Source organism: Carcharodon carcharias, chromosome 7 (genome assembly GCF_017639515.1).
Source record: "Carcharodon carcharias isolate sCarCar2 chromosome 7, sCarCar2.pri, whole genome shotgun sequence".
In the NCBI taxonomy this organism is placed as follows: Eukaryota; Metazoa; Chordata; class Chondrichthyes; order Lamniformes; family Lamnidae; genus Carcharodon; species Carcharodon carcharias.
Genome location: NC_054473.1, coordinates 115805658 through 115829474, shown reverse-complemented (window position 1 = coordinate 115829474; position 23817 = coordinate 115805658). Strand labels below are relative to the sequence as shown.

The following is a 23817-nucleotide window of genomic DNA, read 5'->3' as shown; positions in this document are numbered from 1 at the left end:
GCGTGGGGAATCTTTGGGGTGGAGCTTTTTAGCCTTGGTCTTGAAACAACATGTAGCCTCATCATTCCAAGTTTATTACCGTGATTCAATGCACACTGACTCAGTGCTGTGTAGGTTGGTCCAATAAATGTTAAAGCCTTGTACCATAATTGAAATGAGGCAATTTTTTTTCCTCATCAGTTTATTTTCTTTATACAATCTTTTCCTCAAGAGCACTGATTTATTGCTGAGATATGGCTCCTTGTTAGCCTCCTGCACCTCACTCCTAAGTGGCCATAATTCACTTGAGTCTAGACATGGTGTGAAGGATAGATGGGAATCAATCAGGCTCTTATCGCATGGCCTGGAGACTCCCACTCTCTCTCTCTCTTGCATTCAAAGAAGGTGCAAATGAATGGAACCAGGAACCATGGTTAATTAAGCTGGCAGCATTAACTACATAGGCTCACACATGAAAGATAACCAGGTGGGTGGGATCCCAGAGAGTATCAGATTAGGGCTAAGTCATTAGGAAGTGGTAAGATTAGAGGGGAAAGGGCTTCAGATGTGGCAGAGGTAGATTGTAATAGATCAGGTGGTTTGGCTACTTCACGTCACAGAGCAATTTCTCAAGTTTGAGATTTTTTGAGTGAGTTGGCTGGACTGAGGCCAAGTAAGATGAAACCTCCTTCAGATTTGGCTCCAATCCCACTTAGACACACACTAGGACCTTGGATTTTCCTTTTACTGTCAACCTTTCACCAGGTGGAAATTTCTTTTCCTCATCAGCTTATTTTCTTTATACAATCTTTTCCTCAAGAGCACTGATTTATTGTTGAGATATGGCTGACAACATATTTCCAGACTGACAACATATTTCAAAACTTGACCCATTTCTTTTGCCAAGTCCCTTAAGGGTTATTCAAGGTTCACTGCTATGGAAAGCTGAAAAGCTGATGCTTTTATAAAAAAGGCAAGGGTTAGGAATGCCCAGCAGGTTTGTCCACATCGGAGAGAGAAAAGATAGGTTCTTGTTTCATTTTGGGCTCATGATTCAGGTACCTCTGCTGGCTGATCTACTGCACTTTGCCTTCCTATGACACCCTTAAAATAGCGATTCTCTAAAACTAGCATTAAGTTTCCGCTTTGTTCAAGTAGAGACATGGAATCACACAGCATAGAACGAAGCAATTCGTCCCATTCTAACTGTGCCAACTCTTTGAAACAGCTAATCAATTAATTGCACCTCCCAGCCCTAACCCCAAAACTTTGCAAATTTTTCCTTTTCATGTATTTTTTCCAATTCCTTTTTGTTGAATCTGCTTTCACCATCCTTTCAGACAGTGCATTCCAGCTCTTCATAACTCGCTGCATTTAAACAAACCCTCATTTTTCCCCTGCTTCTTGTGTCAATTACCTCATATCTGTGTTTTTGGATGGAATTTTAGGCAGGTTTGCAGGAGGGTTGGGTAGGGGGTGAACAAATTCCCCAGGCGGCCTTCCTGCTGCTCTCCCACCTGCCGACCTCTCTGCAATTTTACATGGGGCGGGCAAGGCCTGGTTCGGCCTGCCCCCTCTCTCCCCCTTTGAGGCCCTTAGCTGTTTCCTGCCCAGCTTCAATTTTGAAGGTGGTGGAAGGAACTTAGGGGGAAGCCTAGCAGTTCACCCTGCTCGGGCTTCAGATGGGAAGGAGGATGGGCTCCTCCGTCAAGGGCCCCCTTTCCACATCAAGTGCCTGCCTCCGTGCAAGTGCTTCCTCCCACAGGCCTCTCCGTCAAAACCACCTGGGCATCACCTTCCCTCCCTGCTGTGAGACACTTACCTGACCCTGGACTCTGGGACTTAGAATCTGGTCACTGTTTGTAGTGCCAGTCCTGGCCACTGCTGCCACTGGTGCTGCTGGGACTAGGGAGATGTTGGCCCATCATTCAGGTACCTCTGCTAGCTGATCTACTGCACTTTGCCTTCCTATAATACCCTATATTCCTATAATAATGCCAGATTGGCCAGCAGCTCTCTGAGGCAGGACTTCTGCCCAAGTGAGGGGCAGAAGTCCTGTATATAGCCCATGGTTGAGGGATGATGTGATCGGGGGGGGGGCATGCGATCCTCGTTAACTCTTTGGGTGGCAGGGAAGGAAACCCTGTCATTTGAAAAATCCTGACCTTCTGATAACTGACTCTAGTGGAATTGGTTTATTTCGATCTATTCTAGCAAAACTCCTCACAATTTTGAAGTAGGAAACACTTGTATGAGGAACTAAGTGCCAGTGGGTGACTAGACGGCCCATTCAGACCAGGAAAGGCCAAAGGTCGATCATCTGCTGCCTTTGTTAGCTGACCTCAGACTACAAGGAAGAATGCTATAGCTACCCCTGCATGCACCAAGGAAGGAACCAGCCAGGGTTCGTACTTGGGATTGCCTAGGTGGAAATGTCAGCGAGAAGTTTGTATTTGTTGAGATGGTAGCTGTAATGTCTCCTGTAGTCAAATAACCCACGGGCACTCACTGCCCAAGTGCATACACAAAGAGTGGCCACTTTAAGCAAGGTATCCCAGAGGATGGCCTGTACCCATGGAACCCGAACCTTAGGTGAGTCATCACCTGGATATATGAGAGAGAAATTGGGGGAGGAGGTGGAAGAAGATGGTTGTGTAAAAGTCTCTTCATCCCTTCCCTTCATATCACAGAAACTGAAGTACAACATTGATACAGCCTAACACAGATCAATGGTTTGTTTGGTTTGTGTCATATTTTACACATTTTCCCAATCTGCACTGCTGTTGGGAAGTGTTTTGTGGATATCAGACCCTTCCCAGTAGGGAGGAAACAAATGGAAGATGGAAAAACACAATCATTATAGCCACACATCTACTGGATACGACACATCACTTTGCAGAATGTTACCAAGTGACATTGTTAGAGGTTTGGGAGTAAGTAGGTTGCCCAAAGAGAAGAAAATTGCATCAGCTGTTGGTATCCATGTGGGGACATCATTAGTCCAGTGATAGGGTTTTATATCACTTGCTGAGCTACAGGTCAGTGGATTTCTTTTGGTCTCCTGCAACTATGTGGCATTGGTTACTAATGGTGATTTTTTTAAAAGATTGCAGAGCTTCATGTGCATTTTTTCTCCACAGGCACTGAATGGCTTTGTACTTGCGGTAACACCAGATGGGGTGATTTTCTACTCTTCACAAACTATTCAGAATTACCTGGGCTTCCATCAGGTATATTCACCTTTTGTACTGTTGTAGACTGTATATATACACTCGCTAAAATAACCAGCCAAATGTCTCATTGGATAAGTGGTGTGGTTCAGAATCTTACCCGTCAATAAGGTCCCAGCTCGCTGCAAGTACATCTCAGCTAGTCTCACTCCTCTGCCCATTCCTTGTAGCCCTGCAGAGCTTTCCCTTCAAATAATTATCCAATTCCCTTTTGAAAGCCACTATTAAATCTCCGTCCACTGCACTCTCAGGAAGTGCATTCCAGATCCAAACCACCCACTGCATAAAAAAAGCTTTCCCTCATTTCATTATTGGTTCTTTGTCCATTAATCTTAAATTGATGTTGTTTGGTCTCGGCCCTCTGTCAATGAGAACAGTTTCTCTCTATTTCCTCTGTCTAGTCTCTTGTGATTTTGAACATCTTAGTCACTTCTCTCTTCCCTAAGGAGAAAACCCCCAACTTCTCCAGTCTATCCACTGAAGTCCCTCATTGCTGGAACAATTTATGCAATATTTTTCTACACCCTTTCTAAAGCCTTTAAATCTTTTTGAAAGTAAGGGCACATAGCTGAGACTGAATCAGTATTTTATAAAGGTTCTATAATAACTACCTTGCTTTTGTACTCTATGCCCCTATTTATAAAACCCAGGATCCCAAATGCTTTACTAACCACTTTCTCCACCTTCCTTTCCACCTTCAGTGATTGTGTACATTCACCCCCAGGTCTCTTCTATTGTTTTAGAATTGTACACACTAGTTTATATTGCCTCATTATTCCTGCCAAAATGTATCACTTCACACTTCCCTGCATTAAATTTCATCTGCCACTTGTCTGCCTATTTCACAAGCTTGTCTATGTCCTCTTGAAGTCTGTCTCCCTCACAGTTCACAATACTTCTGTGTACCTTCCTCCAGTCCAAGAAACAACCGTTCAACACTACTCTGCTTCCTGTCACTCAGCTAAATTCATTTCCATGCTGCCATCGCCCCTTTAATTCTATGGACACTACTTAACATTAAACCCCTCTGTTACCTCGTTAAATATCTCAAGCAAGTTAGTTGAACACACTTTCTCTTTAATAAATCCATTCTGGCTTTCCTTAATTAATCGCCACTTCGTCCAAGTGACTGTTAATTTTGTCCTAGCTACCTAAAAGCTTTCCCACCACCGAGGTTAAACTGGCTGGCCTTTGCATGCTGGATTTATCCTTGCAGCCTTTTTGAACAAGCTTGGAACGTTTGCAATTCTTCAGTCCTCTAGCATCAGCCCTGTATCTACGGAGGATTGGAAGATTTTGCCAGTGTCTCTGCAATTTCCTCCTTTACTTCCCTCAGTGTCCTCAGATGCAGCCCATCCAATCCTGGTTATTTAGTGACTTTAATTGCAGCCAGCCTTTCTAAAACCTCTTTAACAATTTTTATCCATCCAGTGTCAACTATATATTCATTTTCACTATGGCTTTGGAAGCATCTTCATCCTTGGTAAATACATAGGTAAAGTAGTCATTTATTACCCCTTTTTGCCTCCAGGTGTATATTCCTTTTTTGGTCTCTAATCAGCCCAACCCCACCTCTTACTACCCTTTTACTATTTACATGCCGATAAAAGACTTTTGGATTCCATTTTCTGTTAGCTGCCAGTCTTTTCTTATACTCTCATACTCTCCCTTTGCCTCTGTTATTTCCTTTTTCACTTCTCTGAACTTTCTGTATTCAGCCTGGTTCTCACTTGTATTATCAATCTGACATCTGTCATTTACACCTTTTTTCTGCTTCGTCTCACTCTCTACACTTTCAAAGTCCAAGGGGCCCTAGATTGTTTGTCCTGTCTTTCCCCCTTGTGCAATGGACCTTGACTATACCCAGGGCTGGTGCAATCACTAGACAAACTAGGCAGCCAACTAGAGTGGCAAAATTTGGGACAGTGGAGGGTGACAAAAAACTGAATGAACTATTCATGAAACTATAAGTAAACAAACAGGTTGTGTGGCACCATGGCAGATAGAAAAAAATTGTTGGAGTACTATAGTATAAACGGAAGGCTGAAAAGGAAGAAGAACAAGCAAAGCCAGAAGGTCCCTTTCTGCAGTAATTTCGTCCACAACATCAAGATGAAGGTAGCTCAAAGAATCAACCTGAGATTGAAGCTAAGACGACAGATTTGCCAACAATGTCTCATGATATTCTCCTTTACCATGTAAGATTAACTTATAATTATAAATGCAGATTTTTTTTATTCATACTAATGCACAATATTCATTTTCTAAGTTATTTGTGGGGTGAGAGGGAGGTGGGGGGTGGGAAATGCAAGACTGAAGTTTCGCCTAGGGTGCCTATTACTCTTGCACTGACCCTGACTGTACCCAAACCATTTCCACTTTGAAGGTAACCCATTGTTCCGTAATAGTTTTGCCTGCCAATCCTTGATTCCTATTTACCAGAGCCAGTTCTGTTCTCACCCCATTGAAATTGACCCTTCTTCAATTAAATAATTTTACTCTAGATTACTCCTTGTCCTTTTCCACAGCTAATCTAAATCTTTTGGTACTATGATCACCATTCCTTAAATGTTTCATTTGGTCCATTTGACTCACCTCATTTCCCAGAACAGGATCCAGCAATGCCTCCTTCCTCATTGGGCTGGAAACATACTGATCAAGACAATTCTCCTGAATTCACTTCAAAAACTTTTCCCCCCTTCTCTGTCCCTTTACACTATTACAATTGCTGTTTATATTAGGATGATTAAAGTCCCCCCATTACCACCACTGTACAGTTTTTTGCACTTCTCTGTAATCTCCCTGCAAATTTGCTCCTCTTAATCTTTCCCACTAGTGATGGCTTATTGAAAACACCCAGCAGTGTAATTATATCTCTATCTTTGTGGATGTCAGCTGTTAAGATTAGGTCTGGCCTAAAAACTTTATAGAACTATTAGCACCCAAGTATGAATCACTGCCTCTTGAGTGTCAGTGCTGCCAATTGAACCAAACTGTTGCCTAATCAGTCTGAAGGGTGAAGCCTCCATCTAGTGCGACTGAGGAGATGCTGCGTTGTTGGAAACGCTGCCTTTTGATGAGATATTGAACTCTGGCTGTCCCGGTGACTCAAGGGAGATATTAAAAGTGCCACCATGCTTTCTGAAGAACAGGAGGGAGTTTTTTCAGTATCCCTGGGCAATGCTCCCCCACCATCAACATGCAGCATGCAAAATGGCTGCTACATTACCTACATAATTGACATTGCAGTTCACATTGCACAAGCAGTTCTTTTGAGATGCTGCAGAGAGATGAGGCACTGTACAAATGCAAACCTTTCACTTCCTTCTCAAAATGATCACAATAATTGAAGACTGCTCCCAGAAATACAATTCTTGTAATGGCCCCATATTTGAATCTCCTAAGGGAACATATGTTTACAGTTCAGACCCTGGCAGTTTAATGAGGACAGTGTCCAAGCATAACAAAAGCCTAGTTCACTGGACAAACGAAGAATGCAGCATCCTCTTTCTGAGCCACGTATGTTCTTTGTCTATAGATATAACACATTTCTTTTGTTTAATTTCAGTCAGACATCATCAGTCAAGATGTCTGGCAGCATCGGCGGAGAAGAAAAGAGTTGACGTTTCGAGTCCTCATGACCCTTCGACAGTTCTGTCGAAGGGTCATGAGGACTCGAAACGTCAACTCTTTTCTTCTCCGCCGATGCTGCCAGACCTGCTGAGTTTTTCCAGGTAATTCTGTTTCTGTTTTGGATTTCCAGCATCCGCAGTTTTTTTGTTTTTATCAGTCAAGATGTGTTTGAGCTAATCCATGTGGAAGACCGTGAAGAGTTCAGATGTCAGCTGCACTGGGATTTCAGCCCACCTTTGGCAACAGCAAAAGGAGGAGAAAAATCGAAAGGTAGAAAAGGGCTTTGAACCAACAGACCATCAAGTTTACAACATCACACCAAACATCCTCACATTCTTCTGTAATTGCACAGCCATGGGGCAAGATTTACTCTGTGCTGAATGTAACAGTCTCAAGCACAGTCCTTTTAAGCACTATTATGGTTTTGTTGCATGTAACACACAGGAGAATTCCCAGACACATATTCAAGTTATTATGCAGATATTAACAGGACTATCTTGTTTAACCCTTCACATGATAAATTTTATATGACTGGGATTCACTAATACCTTGAATGTACATCATTTTCAGCTTTTAAAATCTAAATTTCCCAGTCAGAAGGGTGGATAAGCAGGCTACTGCAGAGCTTCTGCCAACTGTACACGGTAACCAGTTTCTTGTGTCTCAGCTGGACTTGTTCTCTAATATGAGGACTGTAGTCTCAGTTAGAACTGGGAGATATCAGTTAGTCATGGATGCAAACTGATAGCTTCTTGACCCATGTTGATGTCCTGTGCTGCATGGCAGCTTATTAATGGAGAGTGAGAGGTGAGGTTAGTTTTCATAGAATTAAAATACATTGTTATGGTAGTTTGCAGCCAGAGGTGAATTTGAGGAGAATTTTTCAGACATGGTGGTAGATGCAGATTCAATAATAACCCAAAAATAATTTGGATAGGTACTTAAAGGGGAAAGATTTGCAGCACTGTAAGGAAAGGACAGGGGATTGGGACTAATTGGATAGGTCTTTCAAGGAGCTGGCAGAGGCACATTGGGCCAATTAGATGTCTTCTGTGCTTCATTGCTCTGAATCTGAATCTAGTTTTGGAAAGTTCTGCCTGTACAAATAAGTCAACTTTGTGATATAAAGTGAAAATTAGCTATATCTTAACAGCCCTGCTCTGACTTCTTGTCATGTGCATTTAATATAATCTCACTGCAAGTGCAGAAATGATATATTTTGCCTTCCATTTCCAGACTATATTCGGGGTCTGTTTCAGGCTTCAGTGACTCCTGTACAACTTCCAACAAATCCACTCAATAAACTCAGTGAATAAATGCACACTGTCTGTTGTGGGTCAAGGCACACAGTCCAACAAGGTCCCAGGTTGGATACCTGAACAGTATTGAGTTAACTGATCTCAGCCTCAGCCTGCAGTGGATAAATTACAATTGGATTCACGATCTGGAAAGTGTTGGGGAGGTATTGACTGGGGTGCATATGACGGAGTGGTCTGTATGTGTGCAAGAAGAATCTGGCTCAGCTGTGATTAACCTCATAGCCAAATAGCCGGTGGACACATGAAAAGTGACCAGCAGAGGAGATATTGAGCCATATCTCCCAGCTGTTGAGCCAGACTGCAGTTGAGTCAGTGTCTTAAGGAGAAGAGGGGTATTGTAAGAATATGTGAGCAGGATTCCTGGCTTATTGATAGAATTACTTGATGTGAAGAACAAATGGACTTGAAATTAAAAAAGAATGGGTACCGTCTTAGTGAAAGAAAACTTAGGAAGGGGAAGAGAACCATGAAGCAGTTATAGTACAAATACATCTTTTGGGAATCTACATTGTGAGGTAGGGGTGGATCAGAGAGGCCAATTGGCCCACCCTAGATTATCCATCCTGGAAGAACTTGCTGATTTTCTCCCCTCTTCCCAAACACAGTGTCCAATTGTTGCTTAAACAATTTTCTTTACTATCCTCCATGTGAAGTTTTCCCCATGTGATAATCATGGTGCCAAGACTGTCCTGATATCAATACATGGCCTTATGGCAGTTTGAGTGTGTATACCCTTTTCCGGTTGTTGTGGTTTAACTCAAAACCGTGACCTGACATTACCTTTTTCAGATAATTTGCTATCTTATGTTTTTATTTAGTCATGGGAGGTGGGCATCGCTGGCTAGGCCAGCTTTTGTTGCCCGTAATATAAAAATTGCTTGTCTTATAAAGAAATGAGGTGATGTATAACAAATGGTGGGCAAAGGGAGTTTGGATTTTCCTTTATTTTATCAGCCAGTGTCTTTTCATGCCCCCTTTTCGCTTACCTAATTTCTTTTTTAAGTAAAAACCCCTGCACTTTCTATACTCCTCTAGGGCTTCCACTGTTTTGAGCTCTCAGTATCTATTATAAGCTTCCCTTTTCTTCCTTACCCAATCCTGTACATTCCTCGACATCCAGGGTTCTCTGGACTTGCTGGTCCCACCCTTCACCTTTATGGGAACATGTTGGCCCTGAACTCTCACTATTTCCTGGTCGCCACACTATAAGAAGGATGTGATTGCACTAGAGAGGGTGCAGAGGAGCTTCACCAGGATGTTGCCCAGGCTGCAGCATTTCAGCTATGAAGAGAGACTAGCTAGGCTGGGGTTGTTTTCCTTAGAGCAAAGAAGGCTGAGGGGGGACCTGATTGAGGTGTACGAAATTATGCAGGGCATAGATAGGGGAGATAGGAAGAAACTATTCCCCTTAGTGGAGGGGTCAGTAACCAGGGGGGCATGGATTTCAGGTAAGGGGCAGGAGGTTTAGAGGGGATTTGAGGAAAGATTTTTTCAGAGGGTGGTGGGAATCTGGAACTCACTGCCTGAAAGGGCGGCAGAGGCAGGAACCCTCACAACATTTTAGAAGTATTTAGATGAACACTTGAAACGTTATAGCATACAGGGCTATGGGCCAAGTGCTGGAAAATGGGATTAGAGCAGATAGGGGCTTGATGACTGGCGTGGACACGATGGGCCGAAGGGCCTCATTCCATGCTGTTAGACTCTAAAACAGTGACCCCAGTTCCGGATTCACCCACAAAGGACATCCTTTCCACTTCTACCTTGTCAAAGCCATTTAGGATCTTATATACTTCAATCAAGTCACCCCTCACTCTTCTAAACTCCACTGGAAACAGGCCCAGTCTGTCTAACCTTTCTGGTGCTGTGGGTCTGGAATCACGTTTAAGGATGACAGATTTCCTTCCCTAAAGGACATTAATGAGCCAGATAAGTTTATATGACAATTGATGATAGCTTTATGGTCACCATTACTGAGACTAGCTTTTAATTCCAAATTTATTTAATTGAATTTAAATTCCACCAGCTGCCATGGCGGGATTTGAATCCATTCCCCAGAGCATTAGCCTGGACCTCTGGATTACTAGTCCCGTGACATGGCCATACACTACCATCTCCTGCTAAATGACTCAATTCTTTTTCAAAATAATTCCATGAGATCTTTTGCATCCACCTAAAAGAACAGACAGGATCTCATTTAAAAATCTCATCTAAAAGCCGGCACCTCTGGCAGTGCAGCACAGCCTTAGTACTGCACTGGAGTATCCATCTGGATATAGTTGCTTGAATAGAACATCCTTTCCTGTCTACCACTGATAATCATTGTTAAATGATAATCACTGATAACCTGTCAAAACACCTAGCACCACCATCAGAATGGTGGCATTCAACCTCAGTGCAGGGAATTTGAACTGAACATTTTCAAGATTGTCTGTTCCCAGGGAGATCGATGTTTTTGTGGATTTGGTAACTTTTTAAGCATGATTGTTCGGTGACAGAGCTGAAGAAAAGCTAATGTTTTTGTTTAGTGCTGAGTCTATTTGTAAACTGGCATGGGTCTAATGCTTCTGTGTTGCTTGTACATTTAGGCTATTCAGGTGAAGAGGAGGTTTTGTGCCCGCCAGATCAACTGCCACCAGAAAACTCTGGATTCCTGAACCGTAGCTTTCAATGCCGCTTCCGCTGCCTGCTCGATAACAATTTGGGATTCCTGGTACAGTTAACTTGAAGATGATTTTCCTTCAATTAATTTTACTTAATGTTGCCTCTCTGTACCATGAATTGAAGGCTGTAACCTAATCAAAAAGTTTGAATGTTTTATATATGAAATAATGAATACCTGAGAATCATTTATAGGTTGGAATCTAATTGAAGGAATCAGATGGTTTATGTATAAACTAAGTGAAGAGGGCATTCAGTGGAGCGCATACCTCCACTGCGCTGTGTTAATTCAACATTATTACAAATATGCAACTTTTCCTTAAGGCTTTTCCCTGCCTGATTGACACTCTGGAACCACAAAGCTGAAAAAAATAAATCTTTTTATTAAGAGATGATCTCATTGAGGAGGCTTCAGGCCAACCCAAATCTAAGAACCTGCTCTGAAAACTCTGCTCACATTTTGACAGCTGTGACAAATTCCACCGCAGCAGCTGAGACAATTCACAATATTTTAAATAAAACCCGCAACATTCTAAAAACATGTCAATTCACCCTATCTCTCAATGTCAACAGACCTTTTAAAAAACTCCAGGATCTGGATCTGGATTCACATCTTTGCCAAAAACAAATCAGTTTTTCCTTGGTCCATACCCTAAATGTGTACCGGGTTTCATTGAAATCCATCCATTAGTTTTTTGAGATATATTGTTTATACACAAACAGACGAATAAACAGGGGTGCAAACATTACCTCTGCCCACCTCCAGTGGTGGAAGTTATAAAGAATAGATCTGGGTGTGAGTTATTGGCTGGATCCCAGTTGAGAGGGTTGAATAGTTTACAGGTTGAACATAGGTATTGATGTACTGGCTGGAATCAAATATCAAATATACTGCCTGCAGTTCCCAATACAGCCTGTATTGGCATAACTCATTGGGCCAAATAGCCTATTTCTATGTCCTATGTAACCCAACAGAATCTATGTGATGTCGTCTGAGAAATGATCTGGATAAGAATATTCCAGGGGTGTGATTGCTTGTAAAGTACTTACAAAGCAGAGTTTTGGGCAATAATTAGGATGCAAATCTCAGATTGTATTTTGCTCATGCACATGTTTTTAGGGAATCCGGTACATCAGTGAGGCTTGGTTATAAAGACCCCGACAGTCCAGGAGCCTGCCAACAGTCACTTGGCTCACATAAAAAAGAAAGGCACTTGTGAAAATGTATGTCAACTTCAGTGCTTTCAGGGCCAAAGGAAAGAAAATTAGGGAAGATGGGGAAGTAATTTGTATGAAGGCGGTTTATAGGCCAGAATTTTACATTGAATGAGCAGGCGCACACCCAACCCGAAATCGCATGAAACAGCACGTGAAGGGATCGGATGCGCGTCAACATTACGGTCGGCGGGTACACGTGGCAGTTAGAAGTGCACCTGCCGACAATTAAACAGGCAATTGAGCCCAATTGATCCGAATTTTACGTTACCTGCACGATTTAGCACTCGTCACATGGGCAACACGGGCAGGAGGCCATCCCGTTTTTGCACTTTTCTCATCCAAGGGCGGGATGAAAGGGGAGCAGAGCATTGGCTGTGTGTGTTGCTAGGAGTTCAAGTGAAAATTTGCTGCTGCTTGTTTGCTGAGATTTCAGATCGTTTCCTGTGGTTTCTCCTGAAGTATTTGCTTTGTTTTGAGAACACTTTTGTTTTGTCAACTCTCTTGGAGCACTTCTGCCGAGTGCACCCTTCACGGAGCAGTGCCATCTGCATTTCAGTAGATGGGGATTGTTTATTCTGCTGGTGGGACCACCTCTGATGTGGAAGAGAGGGGCAGAAGGGAGAGAAGGCCAGGTGTCCGCAGGCAGCGTCCCAGGGAGAGACCTGTGGGAGGAGAGGCGCAGGCACAGGGGTACAGGACCAGCAGGGAGAGCAAGGCAGAAGGCACTGTAGAAGACGTCACTATCCTGCTGCCAGAGTGTATAGGCAGTGATCCAGCTACCTCAACGTGTTTGAGGTCCAGTGCTGCAGGAGCCTCCGCCCCTCTAAGGACACCGTGACATCAATATGCCAGATGATTAGGTCGGAGATTGCCTCTGCTGTGTGGGTGGTGTCAAAGAATAAATTAGCAACTGCAGGTTACTTCAGGAAAAAGTACAATTTATTTAGCACTGAACAGTACAATGGCCATTGGGAGCAGATCACAATGAATCTGCTCAACGATACAGCGTTCAACAAGCAATATTTATACAATAAATTACTTGACTCCCGCATATTCACACAGTGATCTTATTAACTTGCCCTCCTTTATTCTCTTATAATTAGGTTAGCTAATTGATTTTGTTTACCCATACAGTTTTCTTGATCATCACTTATCTCTTCTAACAATGTACTATTCATTCCATGAGATAACATCTGATCCTTTTTATCTGAGTTATAATCTTGTAACAATCAGGTAGTTATGTATCAACCGCATAACTGCATGCAATTATATCTCACAATAGGTCAGGTAATCAGTAAGTTGACTAGGTAATTACATCAGATGCAAGACAGACAATTTACAATTCAAAGGATCATCCTCCGCCATTTCCGCCAACTCCAGCATGATGCCACTACCAAACACATCTTCCCTTCACCCCCACTGTTGGCATTCCGTAGGGATCGTTCCCTCCGGGACAACCTGGTCCACTCCTCCATCACCCCGTACTCCCCAACCCCCACCTATGGCACCACCCCATGCCCACGCAAAAGATGTAACACCTGCCCCTTCACTTCCTCTCTCCTCACCGTCCAAGGACCCAAACACTCCTTTCAAGTGAAGCAGCATTTCACTTGCATTTCCCCCAACTTAGTCTACTGCATTCGTTGCTCCCAATGTGGTCTCCTCTACATTGGAGAGACCAAACGTAAACTGGGCGACCGCTTTGCAGAACACCTGCGGTCTGTCCGCAAGAATGACCCAAATCTCCCTGTCGCTTGCCATTTTAACACTCCACCCTGCTCTCTTGCCCACATGTCTGTCCTTGGCTTGCTGCATTGTTCCAGTGAAGCCCAACGCAAACTGGAGGAACAACACCTCATCTTCCGACTAGGCACTTTACAGCCTTCCGGACTGAATATTGAATTCAACAACTTTAGGTCTTGACCTCCCTCCTCCATCCCCACCCCCCTTCTGTTTCTTCCCCCTTCCTTTTGTTTTTTTCCAATAAATTATATAGATTTTTCTTTTTCCCTCCTATTTCCATTATTTTTAAATATTTTTAAATATTTTATGCTCCCCCCACCCCCTCTAGAGCTATACCTTGAGTGCCCTACCATCCATTCTTAATTAGCACATTCGTTTAGATAATATCACCAACTTCGACACCTATGTGTTCTTTTGTTCTGCCGTCTGTGACATCTTTTGATGATCTGCTTCTATCACTGCTTTTGCCTACAACCACACACCACCCCCCTCCACTTCTCTCCCCCCACCCAACCACCACCCCCCCCCCACCCCCCACTCTCCCCACCACCACCTTAAACCAGCTTATATTTCAACCCTTCCTGGGATTCACCTAGTTCTGTCAAAGGGTCATGAGGACTCGAAACGTCAACTCTTCTCCGCCGATGCTGCCAGACCTGCTGAGTTTTTCCATTTAATTCTGTTTTTGTTTTGGATTTCCAGCAGCCGCAGTTTTTTGTTTTTGTTTTTATCTCTAGTTTACAAGACATGTTGCATCAAATTAGAACACAATCAACAGCATACGAGGACATAGAATACAAAGAACAGGGAAGTTAAAAAAACAAGCTGGCCGCCATACTTATGTAATTAATCATGCACAAAGTTCATTTTATTCTGGCTATGCTCCAAGAATACTTTCCTAGTTTTCACACAAAGCTTACAATTTCATTTTAACATTTATCTGCACACACATAAGGTACCAGTTAAACATAGTCAGGATTGTTAACATTTCATGTCTTCCTCCTTCTTGTCTGTGGTGCATTTTGGTAGGCTATGGGACAACTGGCTATTTTCTTAGCTTACTTCCTTTTACCTCTCTATTTCCTATCCTGTAATATTTTCTTTCTCAGTGGGCACCCAGTGCCAGTGGCTCTAAAGGTCACAGTAGCCCTCAATTATTTTGCATCTGGATCTTTCCAGGGGTCAGAGTGGGATCTGTGTGGAACATCCTATTCAGCTATCCACAGTTGTGTCAAGCTGGTCACTGAGGCTCACTTCAGATGGGTCATAACATTCGTTCATTACTGGACGGACCAAGCCAGCCAGGCTGAGCAAACTAAAGGCTTCACAGCAATTGATGGGTTCCCCCGCATTCAGGGTGCCATAGATTGCACTCATGTCGCCATCAAGGCACCAGCAGATCAGCTGGGTGCCTTCATGAATAAAAAGGGCTTTCACTCCACAAACATACAGATAGTATGTGACCACACGACACAGATTCTGCAAGTCTGTGCCCTGGCAGCTCCCATGATACATACATCCTGCGACACTCCCAGATGCCAAGGCTGTTCATGGCTCCAGCTCGGTTGGATGGTTGGCTGTTGGGTGACAAAGGATATCCCTTGAAAAGGTGGCTCATGACAGCCCTTCAGCACCCTAGGACAGAGGCGGAAGAGATACAATAGAAGTCATGCCTCCGCAAGGGCAATAGTTGAGTGGACAGTTTGGCTGCTGTAGCTGAGGTTCTGCTGCCTGGGCTGATCAGGGGTTGTCTGGCAATACCCTCCAGAGCTCGTGTCACTTATGGTTGTTGTGTGTTGCACTCTGCACAATCAGGCACAGGCAATAGGGGCCCACTGGAGGATGAGGAGAGCGAGACAGCTCCACAGGCCTTGGGGGATGACTCTACTGATGTATCTGATGAGGAGCCCGGGTTGGCACAGGGTGAGGATGTGGAGGCAGACTTGTGGAGGCAAGAAGAGTGCGACTCCGAAGTTCAGTGACGCTTGCTGGGCCACCTGCTGGACAGCGTTGAGGCATGCCAGGATGTCCTTTACCCCAGTGATGGCTGGATGAAGTCAACCAATGCCACCACTCCAGCCTGGGAGGCAGTGTCTTCGGTGATTCGTGCAAACATGGTGCAGAAAAGGTCTGCAATCCAATGCGGGAAAGAGGATAAATTATCTCATCCTTTCTGGCAGGGTAAGTCAACCATCTCATCACTCTTAACTCACACACTCACAAACCCACCAGGCATTAGCAGGATGACACTCCACAGTGACCTCACACACTGATAGCTCAAGGAACATCATCTCTCATTCTCTCTCACACACCTTCTCATCTCCATCTGGACTCTTATCCTGTGTACATCGCATCCTCATCCCGTGCACTGCTGCAATCACCACCCACAGAAGGTAGGAATCCTTATCATCTGCGATGGCATGTGTCCTGCTCTCACACACTCCATTTGTCTTTATGCAGGACAAGTTCACACACAATAGGAGGGACAGGCCCCAGACCATGGGTGAAATGGCTGAAATTAAGGCCCTCACTCTATATGAGGAACATGCCATCATACTGGCTGGAGAGGGCAGGGATTGTGCATGTGGCGATGGTGAAGTAGGCGGCGCCAACCCAAGTGAGCACCCCCCCCACCAGCTCATCTGTTAGACAACCAGACTGTAAGTCCATTGTGCTATCTTCCAGTCGCTTGTCATGCTTAAGTTATCCCTACTTTCTTTCATAGGCACCTCTGGAAAGTCCCCGAGGACATCAACCAGTCAGGCCCTCATATCCAGCCCCGACAACACCGCAGGTGAGGAAGCAGAGGGGAGTGCCATTGAAGAACTGTCACAGCACTCACTCACACCCTTCACAGACAAATACTTTGACGGGTCCTAGCCTCGGGGGTCATAATCTGGTGAGCATAGCACACAATCTGGTCCACAGCAGGTGGAGCATGGACATCCAAAGTAGCTGGCACTCGGACGACTGTTGGAGGCCTAGATTCTGCTGAGTCAGAATCTGATGTTGAGCTTCCGGACTCGGTCCTAGCTCAGTTGATGGAGCTTCAGCGAAAGTCAGGGGAATATCAGCTGTTTTCCACAGATTGCAACATAAGATGGAAGAGTCTGTCCACGTCCAACTTGAGGTAATAGTGCCAGCATGCCAACTCACTGAGGTCAACACTGGTAGGATGTTGAAACCATGTGCCTCTCGTAGATGTTGTCACCTTCCAAGTTCCACAATGTGTGTTCGCTCTCCAATCATTTGGAACGTCATTGATGCCTCATTCTTAATGTCATGTCTGCTTGAGTAAAGAGCCTCATCCACATGATGTGCAGGTTCATGTCATGTTCAACCTCGGCTGTTTAAGATTTAGTCTGATGTGTTCACCTGTTTCATTTACATTATTGTAAGGTGATGGTCTAGTGTCTATGGAGAGACACGTAAACATCTGGAGAAGGGTCATATATCCTGGAACTCCATTAACTTACTATAATCCAGCATGATTTCCAGTCTATCAGCCTTTATCCAGAGCTCGTGTGCACTCCTGTCTGCCTTGTGTGTTGTCCACTCTCCGAGTGCACATCTACTAAGCTCAGCAGTAAGTGTGAGCACCATTCCACCTTAAAGTGCCAGAACTCTGCCCCTTGAAGGCACGTTATTGTGCTGGCACTCTACCCTACAACTTTGTAGTTATCTGCATTGCGGCCACAAGGCTCTCGTCGCAACAGGGGTGTAGGGCTGTGCCATACGTCCTGTGGAGCATCCCTTCGCCTATACCCTCACCAAGATCAGTAATGATAAATCCAAATGGTGATGTGTTGCTTCATTGGAGCCTTTGAGCATGCTCTGGAAGCACATTTAGTAGCTTTAGACAATGTTGAGGGCAAAAATAGGATGTAACCAAGGATGTAATGAATCTGATGAGTACTCTTTATTATCAACAAAGCATTACCTTGAGGGCATGATGGAGGGCGCTCATCCAAGAAGGTACTCACTGCAACTTGTCATCCTCCTTGTGTACTCAGAGGGCCTCACGGACACACCTGCCTCGTCCAACCTATGGCATCTTCCGCTGCAACCTTGACTTCCTCTAACTCATCACCCTCATCCCTTTCAATGCCCTCCTCATCGGAGGAGACATGCAGCATCTCCATGTTGGCATCTGGCAAGTCCCCACCTCACTTTGCATTGATGTGCAGTGCGCAGCAAACCATGATGACCTGTGAAACCCTCTGGGGAGTGCACTGCAGTGCTCCGCCAGATCTGTCGAGGCATGAGAATCTCATCTTCAAGATGAGATCTTCAAGCTCTGCTCCACCAATGTTCGGGTAGCAATATGAGCATTGTTGTACCTTCTGTCAGCTGGATTTTGTGGCCACCACAAGGGTGTCATCAGTGACATCTCTTGCAGGTACCCTTTGTCACTGAGGAGCCAATCCTGGATTCTGTCTGGTCCCTCAAAGATGTCAGGGATCTGCGATCTGCTCAAGATGTACGAGTCATGGCAGCTTCCTGGGTATCGCACAAACCTGCATGATTTGTTTCTTGTGGTCACAGACCACAAGAGCGAGTGGAAGCCTTTCCTATTTATGTACTGGAGTACCTGTTGCCAGGGAGCTTTGATAACCACAGAAGTGCAGTCAATAGCACCCTGCACCTGTGGAAAACTGGCAACCTCAGCAAAGCCCAGTGCTTTGGCCTGCTGGCTCTCTTGATCTCTGATGAAGTGCATGTAACTGGGCCTTTGCAAAAAGCACATCTGTCACCTCATGTATGCATTTGTGCTTGGAAGCTTCAGAGATCGCGCAGAGGTCCCATGGAAGGAGTCACTGGCATAGAAGTTCAGTACAGCGGTGACTTTCAGAGCCACTGGCAATGGATGTCCTCCCAGTTCCTGTGGCGTCAATTTCTGGAGAATGTGGCAAATGTGAGTCATCAGATCCCTGGACATGTGGAGGCGTCGGCGACACTGTCTCTCACTCACCTCCAGATAAGACATACATGTCCTGTACACCCTCGGTCTTAAGAGCCGCTGTTGGACAACATTTCTGTTAGTCTCATCCACTGCATCCAGAGGGAGGCCCTGCTGCCCCTTGCTCATGAGGGTGTAGCACCTCCCTTTGGCAAGCCTGGTGCCACTGTCACAATCTTCTCCACCTTCTCTCCTGCCTGTATGCAGCAATAAGCCCAGCATCCATCTTGCTGAAGGTCTCCCTTCTGCAGCATCAATGAGAAAAAGACATAAGTCAGTATGAGCCTCCAAAGGTTCTATTTCTGTCATTGACTAGTGAGTGGCTGTGGGTTCAAGGGCTTGGTTCCAGTGATGGCACCTATTCGCCACTGAAATCCTGGCCAGCGCAAGGTATGTTTCAAGATGCATATTCCATTCCACGCCCACCTCCCCAGCCTTTACGTGACCACTATGAGATTGCTTTGGCCAGGCATTGGGACCCTCAATCACTGCACTGTTATACTACACTCTTTATAATACTCATGAAGTTTATTGAGGTTCAATGAACTAATGTTCATTGAGAAACTGTGATTGTTTGAGAGTGGACGCTGAGACTTCTCATCTGTGAGCCTGCCAGTGCCTAGACTGTGAGCTCCTGCTTTAAATCGCATCAGGAGCTTGTCCAGTTGCTCTAGATTTTATTTGCACTCTGGGAAATTGGCATGCTTGGAACAAGGGGTTAATGCAAAAAGTTCTATTAGTGCCATGATTCGTCATTAATCTCACATGAATGTGCTTCATTTCTTCACTCTCCTGATTCCCTGCATTATCATTGAAAGGCTCCTAACATGTCTCAGGTGTGCATCTTTCCTCATTAGGCAATACACAATTCAGTTGGGTGCCCCTTTAACCCCACCCCCACCACCCCCAGTGCATTGCACCAGTCCCCCAAACGACCCTTAGAGCCCTCACTAGCTGAGCTCTTCCTCAGATTAATTTTGTGCTGCACCATCGCTTCAGGTTGCAAGATAGTGCTGCTAAGGCCTCACTACCAGATCAGCTTGGACCGTCCCTTGTGTGACTGTGATAATCCCTGCCATCATCCTGGAGGAGCATAATGTTCAGGTTTCCCTCCCTCTAACAATTCTCAAGCCTTCCCTTCCAATGCTTTATGCTATTTTGATTGTGGAGGATAGTCTATGAAACCCCCTGAATGGTTTGAGGTAAGTGTGCCTGTGCCCCATTTTGAGGCCTATTGCACTGTGAGCTATTGAGCTCATCTCCCCACCTCACTCCCCCATGAAACCCTCGAATGGCCCTACACTGTCTTTTTTCCCATCTACAGCCCACCCTGACTGTGCCATCCACGGCCCATTATTAAGCCAGAAACCCTCTGGATCGACACACCTGTTATAATGACTATGCCCTGCGCACAACTTTCTGGGTAAGGCCAACAAGATAAACAGAAACACTTCTTAACTCTGCCATCTTCCCATTCTGGCCCCAACTCAGTTATGTCCCTCTCCATGAAAGTCTTCTCCATTCGGGCCCAGAGGACACTTCCAACCCACAACCCCCTAGTCATGTGTCAGAGTGCAACCTTCGCCACGCTTCCCCACCCCCAGCGGAGGCCTTGCCCTGCAGCCCTTTCCTTTGCCTCAGTCCACTCTCACCCCTTACCAGTGGAGGCCTCGCCCTGCCACCCCTTACATGCTACCCCCGCCTAACCACTGGTTTGGTAGGTAGGGCCCTGCCTGTGAAAGCCCCCTGAAAGCAATGTGGCGCTACCTGCGAAGTGCAGCGGGGAGCCTGAGGTTCAAAGTATGTGAACGAACCGCAAAGCCACATGCAAAGTGCTGATTACCAGGTGCATGTTGCTTATATCCGGTTGTCAGTCTGACTAGACACCAATGTGGAGGGGGAGTGATTCCGGCAAGCAGCCAATTATGATGAGTACGCGTGACATTCAAATATTTTAAAGTTAAGTTGCCGACATGGTGCAGCAGGAAACGCAAGCCACCATTGAAGTCAGGTGCGGATGATCGCAACCTTTTTTCCCACCAAGGTAAAACCAATTTTTTTTGCTCTCGTGATATTTGCCACTCCTGCCTGCGATGGGTATAAGTAGAAAATCCCAGCCCGTGAGAGTGCAGGAAGACCTCCTCCCTAATCTCCCGCTGTTCAATTGCCCTAGCCAGCTACAATTAGGTATGTAGCATACATACGGGTAGCATAGAATGACTCTTCTGCTGTTTATTTATTTTAGTTTAAAAACAAATTCTCTCCACTCTCATGCTGTAAAAATTGCAAAAAAGTTCACTTGACTCCACTGTCCAGCTGCTGTATTTGTTTCCCTAACTTTCTCTTTGCATCTTAATTCTTTTGCGAATTACCCCACAATCTGCAATTCTCTGAGCTTGACCTCCAATGCTGCCAACGACTTACTCTACAGGGAAGTGCCAGGGCCACTTAGGCATGATTGTCCCCAACAATTCTTCCTTCACTCCCCCCCCCCCCCCCCCAAGCTCAGGGAGTCATTCAGTAGTTCAGTGTAATTTCTCTAAGGTGTTGCTTCTATACTGTTCTGCCAGCTACTGTGTTTTCAAACTTGTTGTTAGAATTATTTCCTGTTTGGTTTTTACTCAAGGAGGTTAGCTCATGCTAGAATACAGCTCCATCACTGAAAAACAATTCTTCACGGGGAGTTGATGCTGACTGATTCTCAAGGTCAATGGGGAAGAGTCAGGAATGTGACACCAGGATCTGTTGGATCCTAAACAAAAACAGAATTACCTGGAAAAACTCAGCAGGTCTGGCAGCATCGGCGGAGAAGAAAAGAGTTGACGTTTCGAGTCCTCATGAGCCTTCGACAGAACTTGAGTTCGAGTCCAGGAAAGAGCTGAAATATAAGCTGGTTTAAGGTGTGTGTGTGGGGAGAGGAGAGATAGAGAGACAGAGAGGTGGAGGGGGGGGGCGGTGTGGTTGTAGGGACAAACAAGCAGTGATAGAAGCAGATCATCAAAAGATGTCAACGACAATAGTACAATAGAACACATAGGTGTTAAAGTTAAAGTTGGTGATATTATCTAAACGAATGTGCTAATTAAGAATGGATGGTAGGGCACTCAAGGTATAGCTCTAGTGTGTTTTTTTTTATAATGGAAATAGGTGGGAAAAGGAAAATCTTTATAATTTATTGGGAAAAAAAAAGGAAGGGGGAAACAGAAAGGGGGTGGGGATGGGGGAGGGAGCTCACGACCTAAAGTTGTTGAATTCAATATTCAGTCCGGAAGGCTGTAAAGTCCCTAGTCGGAAGATGAGGTGTTGTTCCTCCAGTTTGCGTTGGGCTTCACTGGAACAATGCAGCAAGCCAAGGACAGACATGTGGGCAAGAGAGCAGGGTGGAGTGTTAAAATGGCAAGCGACAGGGAGATTTGGGTCATTCTTGCGGACAGACCGCAGGTGTTCTGCAAAGCGGTCGCCCAGTTTACGTTTGGTCTCTCCAATGTAGAGGAGACCACATTGGGAGCAACGAATGCAGTAGACTAAGTTGGGGGAAATGCAAGTGAAATGCTGCTTCACTTGAAAGGAGTGTTTGGGTCCTTGGACGGTGAGGAGAGAGGAAGTGAAGGGGCAGGTGTTGCATCTTTTGCGTGGGCATGGGGTTGTGCCATAGGAGGGGGTTGAGGAGTAGGGGGTGATGGAGGAGTGGACCAGGGTGTCCTGGAGTGAGCGATCCCTACGGAATGCCGATAAGGGGGGTGAAGGGAAGATGTGTTTGGTAGTGGCATCATGCTGGAGTTGGCGGAAATGGCGGCGGATGATCCTTTGAATGCAGAGGCTGGTGGGGTGATAAGTGAGGACAAGGGGGACCCTATCATGTTTCTGGGAGGGAGGGGAAGGCGTGAGGGCGGATGCGCGGGAGATGGGCCGGACACGGTTGAAGGCCCTGTCAACGACCGTGGGTGGAAAACCTCGGTTAAGGAAGAAGGAGGACATGTCAGAGGAACTGTTTTTGAATGTAGCATCATCGGAACAGATGCGACGGAGGCGAAGGAACTGAGAGAATGGGATGGAGTCCTTACAGGAAGCGGGGTGTGAGGAGCTGTAGTCGAGATAGCTGTGGGAGTCGGTGGGTTTGTAATGGATATTGGTGGACAGTCTATCACCAGAGATTGAGACAGAGAGGTCAAGGAAGGGAAGGGAAGTGTCAGAGATGGACCACGTGAAAATGATGGAGGGGTGGAGACCACAGCTTCCAAACTGATAGTCGCCCAACCTCGGACGGCCCGCTTCTATCTCCTACCCAAAATCCACAAACAGAACTGCCCCGGTAGACTGATCGTCTCAGCTTGCTCCTGCCCCACAGAACTCATTTCTCGTTATCTTGACTCCCTTCTCTCTCCCCTTGTCCAGTCCCTTCCCACCTACATCCGTGATTCCTCTGACACCTTACGTCACATCAACAATTTCCAGTTCCCTGGCCCCTACCGCTTCCTCTTCACCATGGACGTCCAATCCCTCTACCCCTCCATCCCCCACCAGGATGGTCTGAGGGCCCTTAGCTTCTTCCTCGAACAGAGGCCCGAACAAACCCCATCCACCACTACTCTCCTCCGTCTGGCTGAACTTGTTCTCACGCTGAACAATTTCTCCTTCAACTCCTCTCACTTCCTCCAAATAAAAGGTGTGGCTATGGGTACCCACATGGGCCCCAACTATGCCTGTCTCTTTATGGGGTATGTGGAACATTCCTTGTTGCAGTCCTACTCTGGCCCCCTTCCACAACTGTTTCTCCGGTTAAGGAAGAAGGAGGACATGTCAGAGGAACTGTTTTTGAATGTAGCATCATCGGAACAGATGCGACGGAGGCGAAGGAACTGAGAGAATGGGATGGAGTCCTTACAGGAAGCGGGGTGTGAGGAGCTGTAGTCGAGATAGCGATGATTACTTCGGTGCCGCTTCATGCTCTCGTCAGGACTTGGAAAAATTTATTAATTTTGTTTCCAATCTCCACCCCTCCATCATTTTCACGTGGTCCATCTCTGACACTTCCCTTCCCTTCCTTGACCTCTCTGTCTCAATCTCTGGTGAT

At 45.5% G+C, this 23817-nt stretch overlaps 1 protein-coding gene across 6 annotated transcripts in view; it reads left to right on the top strand.

Annotated features, from left to right (window-relative positions):
• Positions 1-23817, top strand: part of LOC121279986 (aryl hydrocarbon receptor-like) — a 143436-nt gene that overhangs the window by 59978 nt on the left and 59641 nt on the right. For 3 of the 6 annotated variants that reach the window (XM_041191612.1, XM_041191611.1, XM_041191610.1), the window contains 2 exons: positions 3120-3209; positions 4641-4843. In XM_041191612.1, the coding sequence (XP_041047546.1) occupies positions 3120-3209; positions 4641-4766 (216 nt within the window). In that variant the 3' untranslated portion in view covers positions 4767-4843. Of the gene's footprint in view, positions 1-3119; positions 3210-4640; positions 4844-6972; positions 7113-10749; positions 11162-23817 lie in introns of those variants that run through there. The other 3 variants (XR_005943533.1, XM_041191609.1, XM_041191613.1) reach the window with 3 other exon arrangements.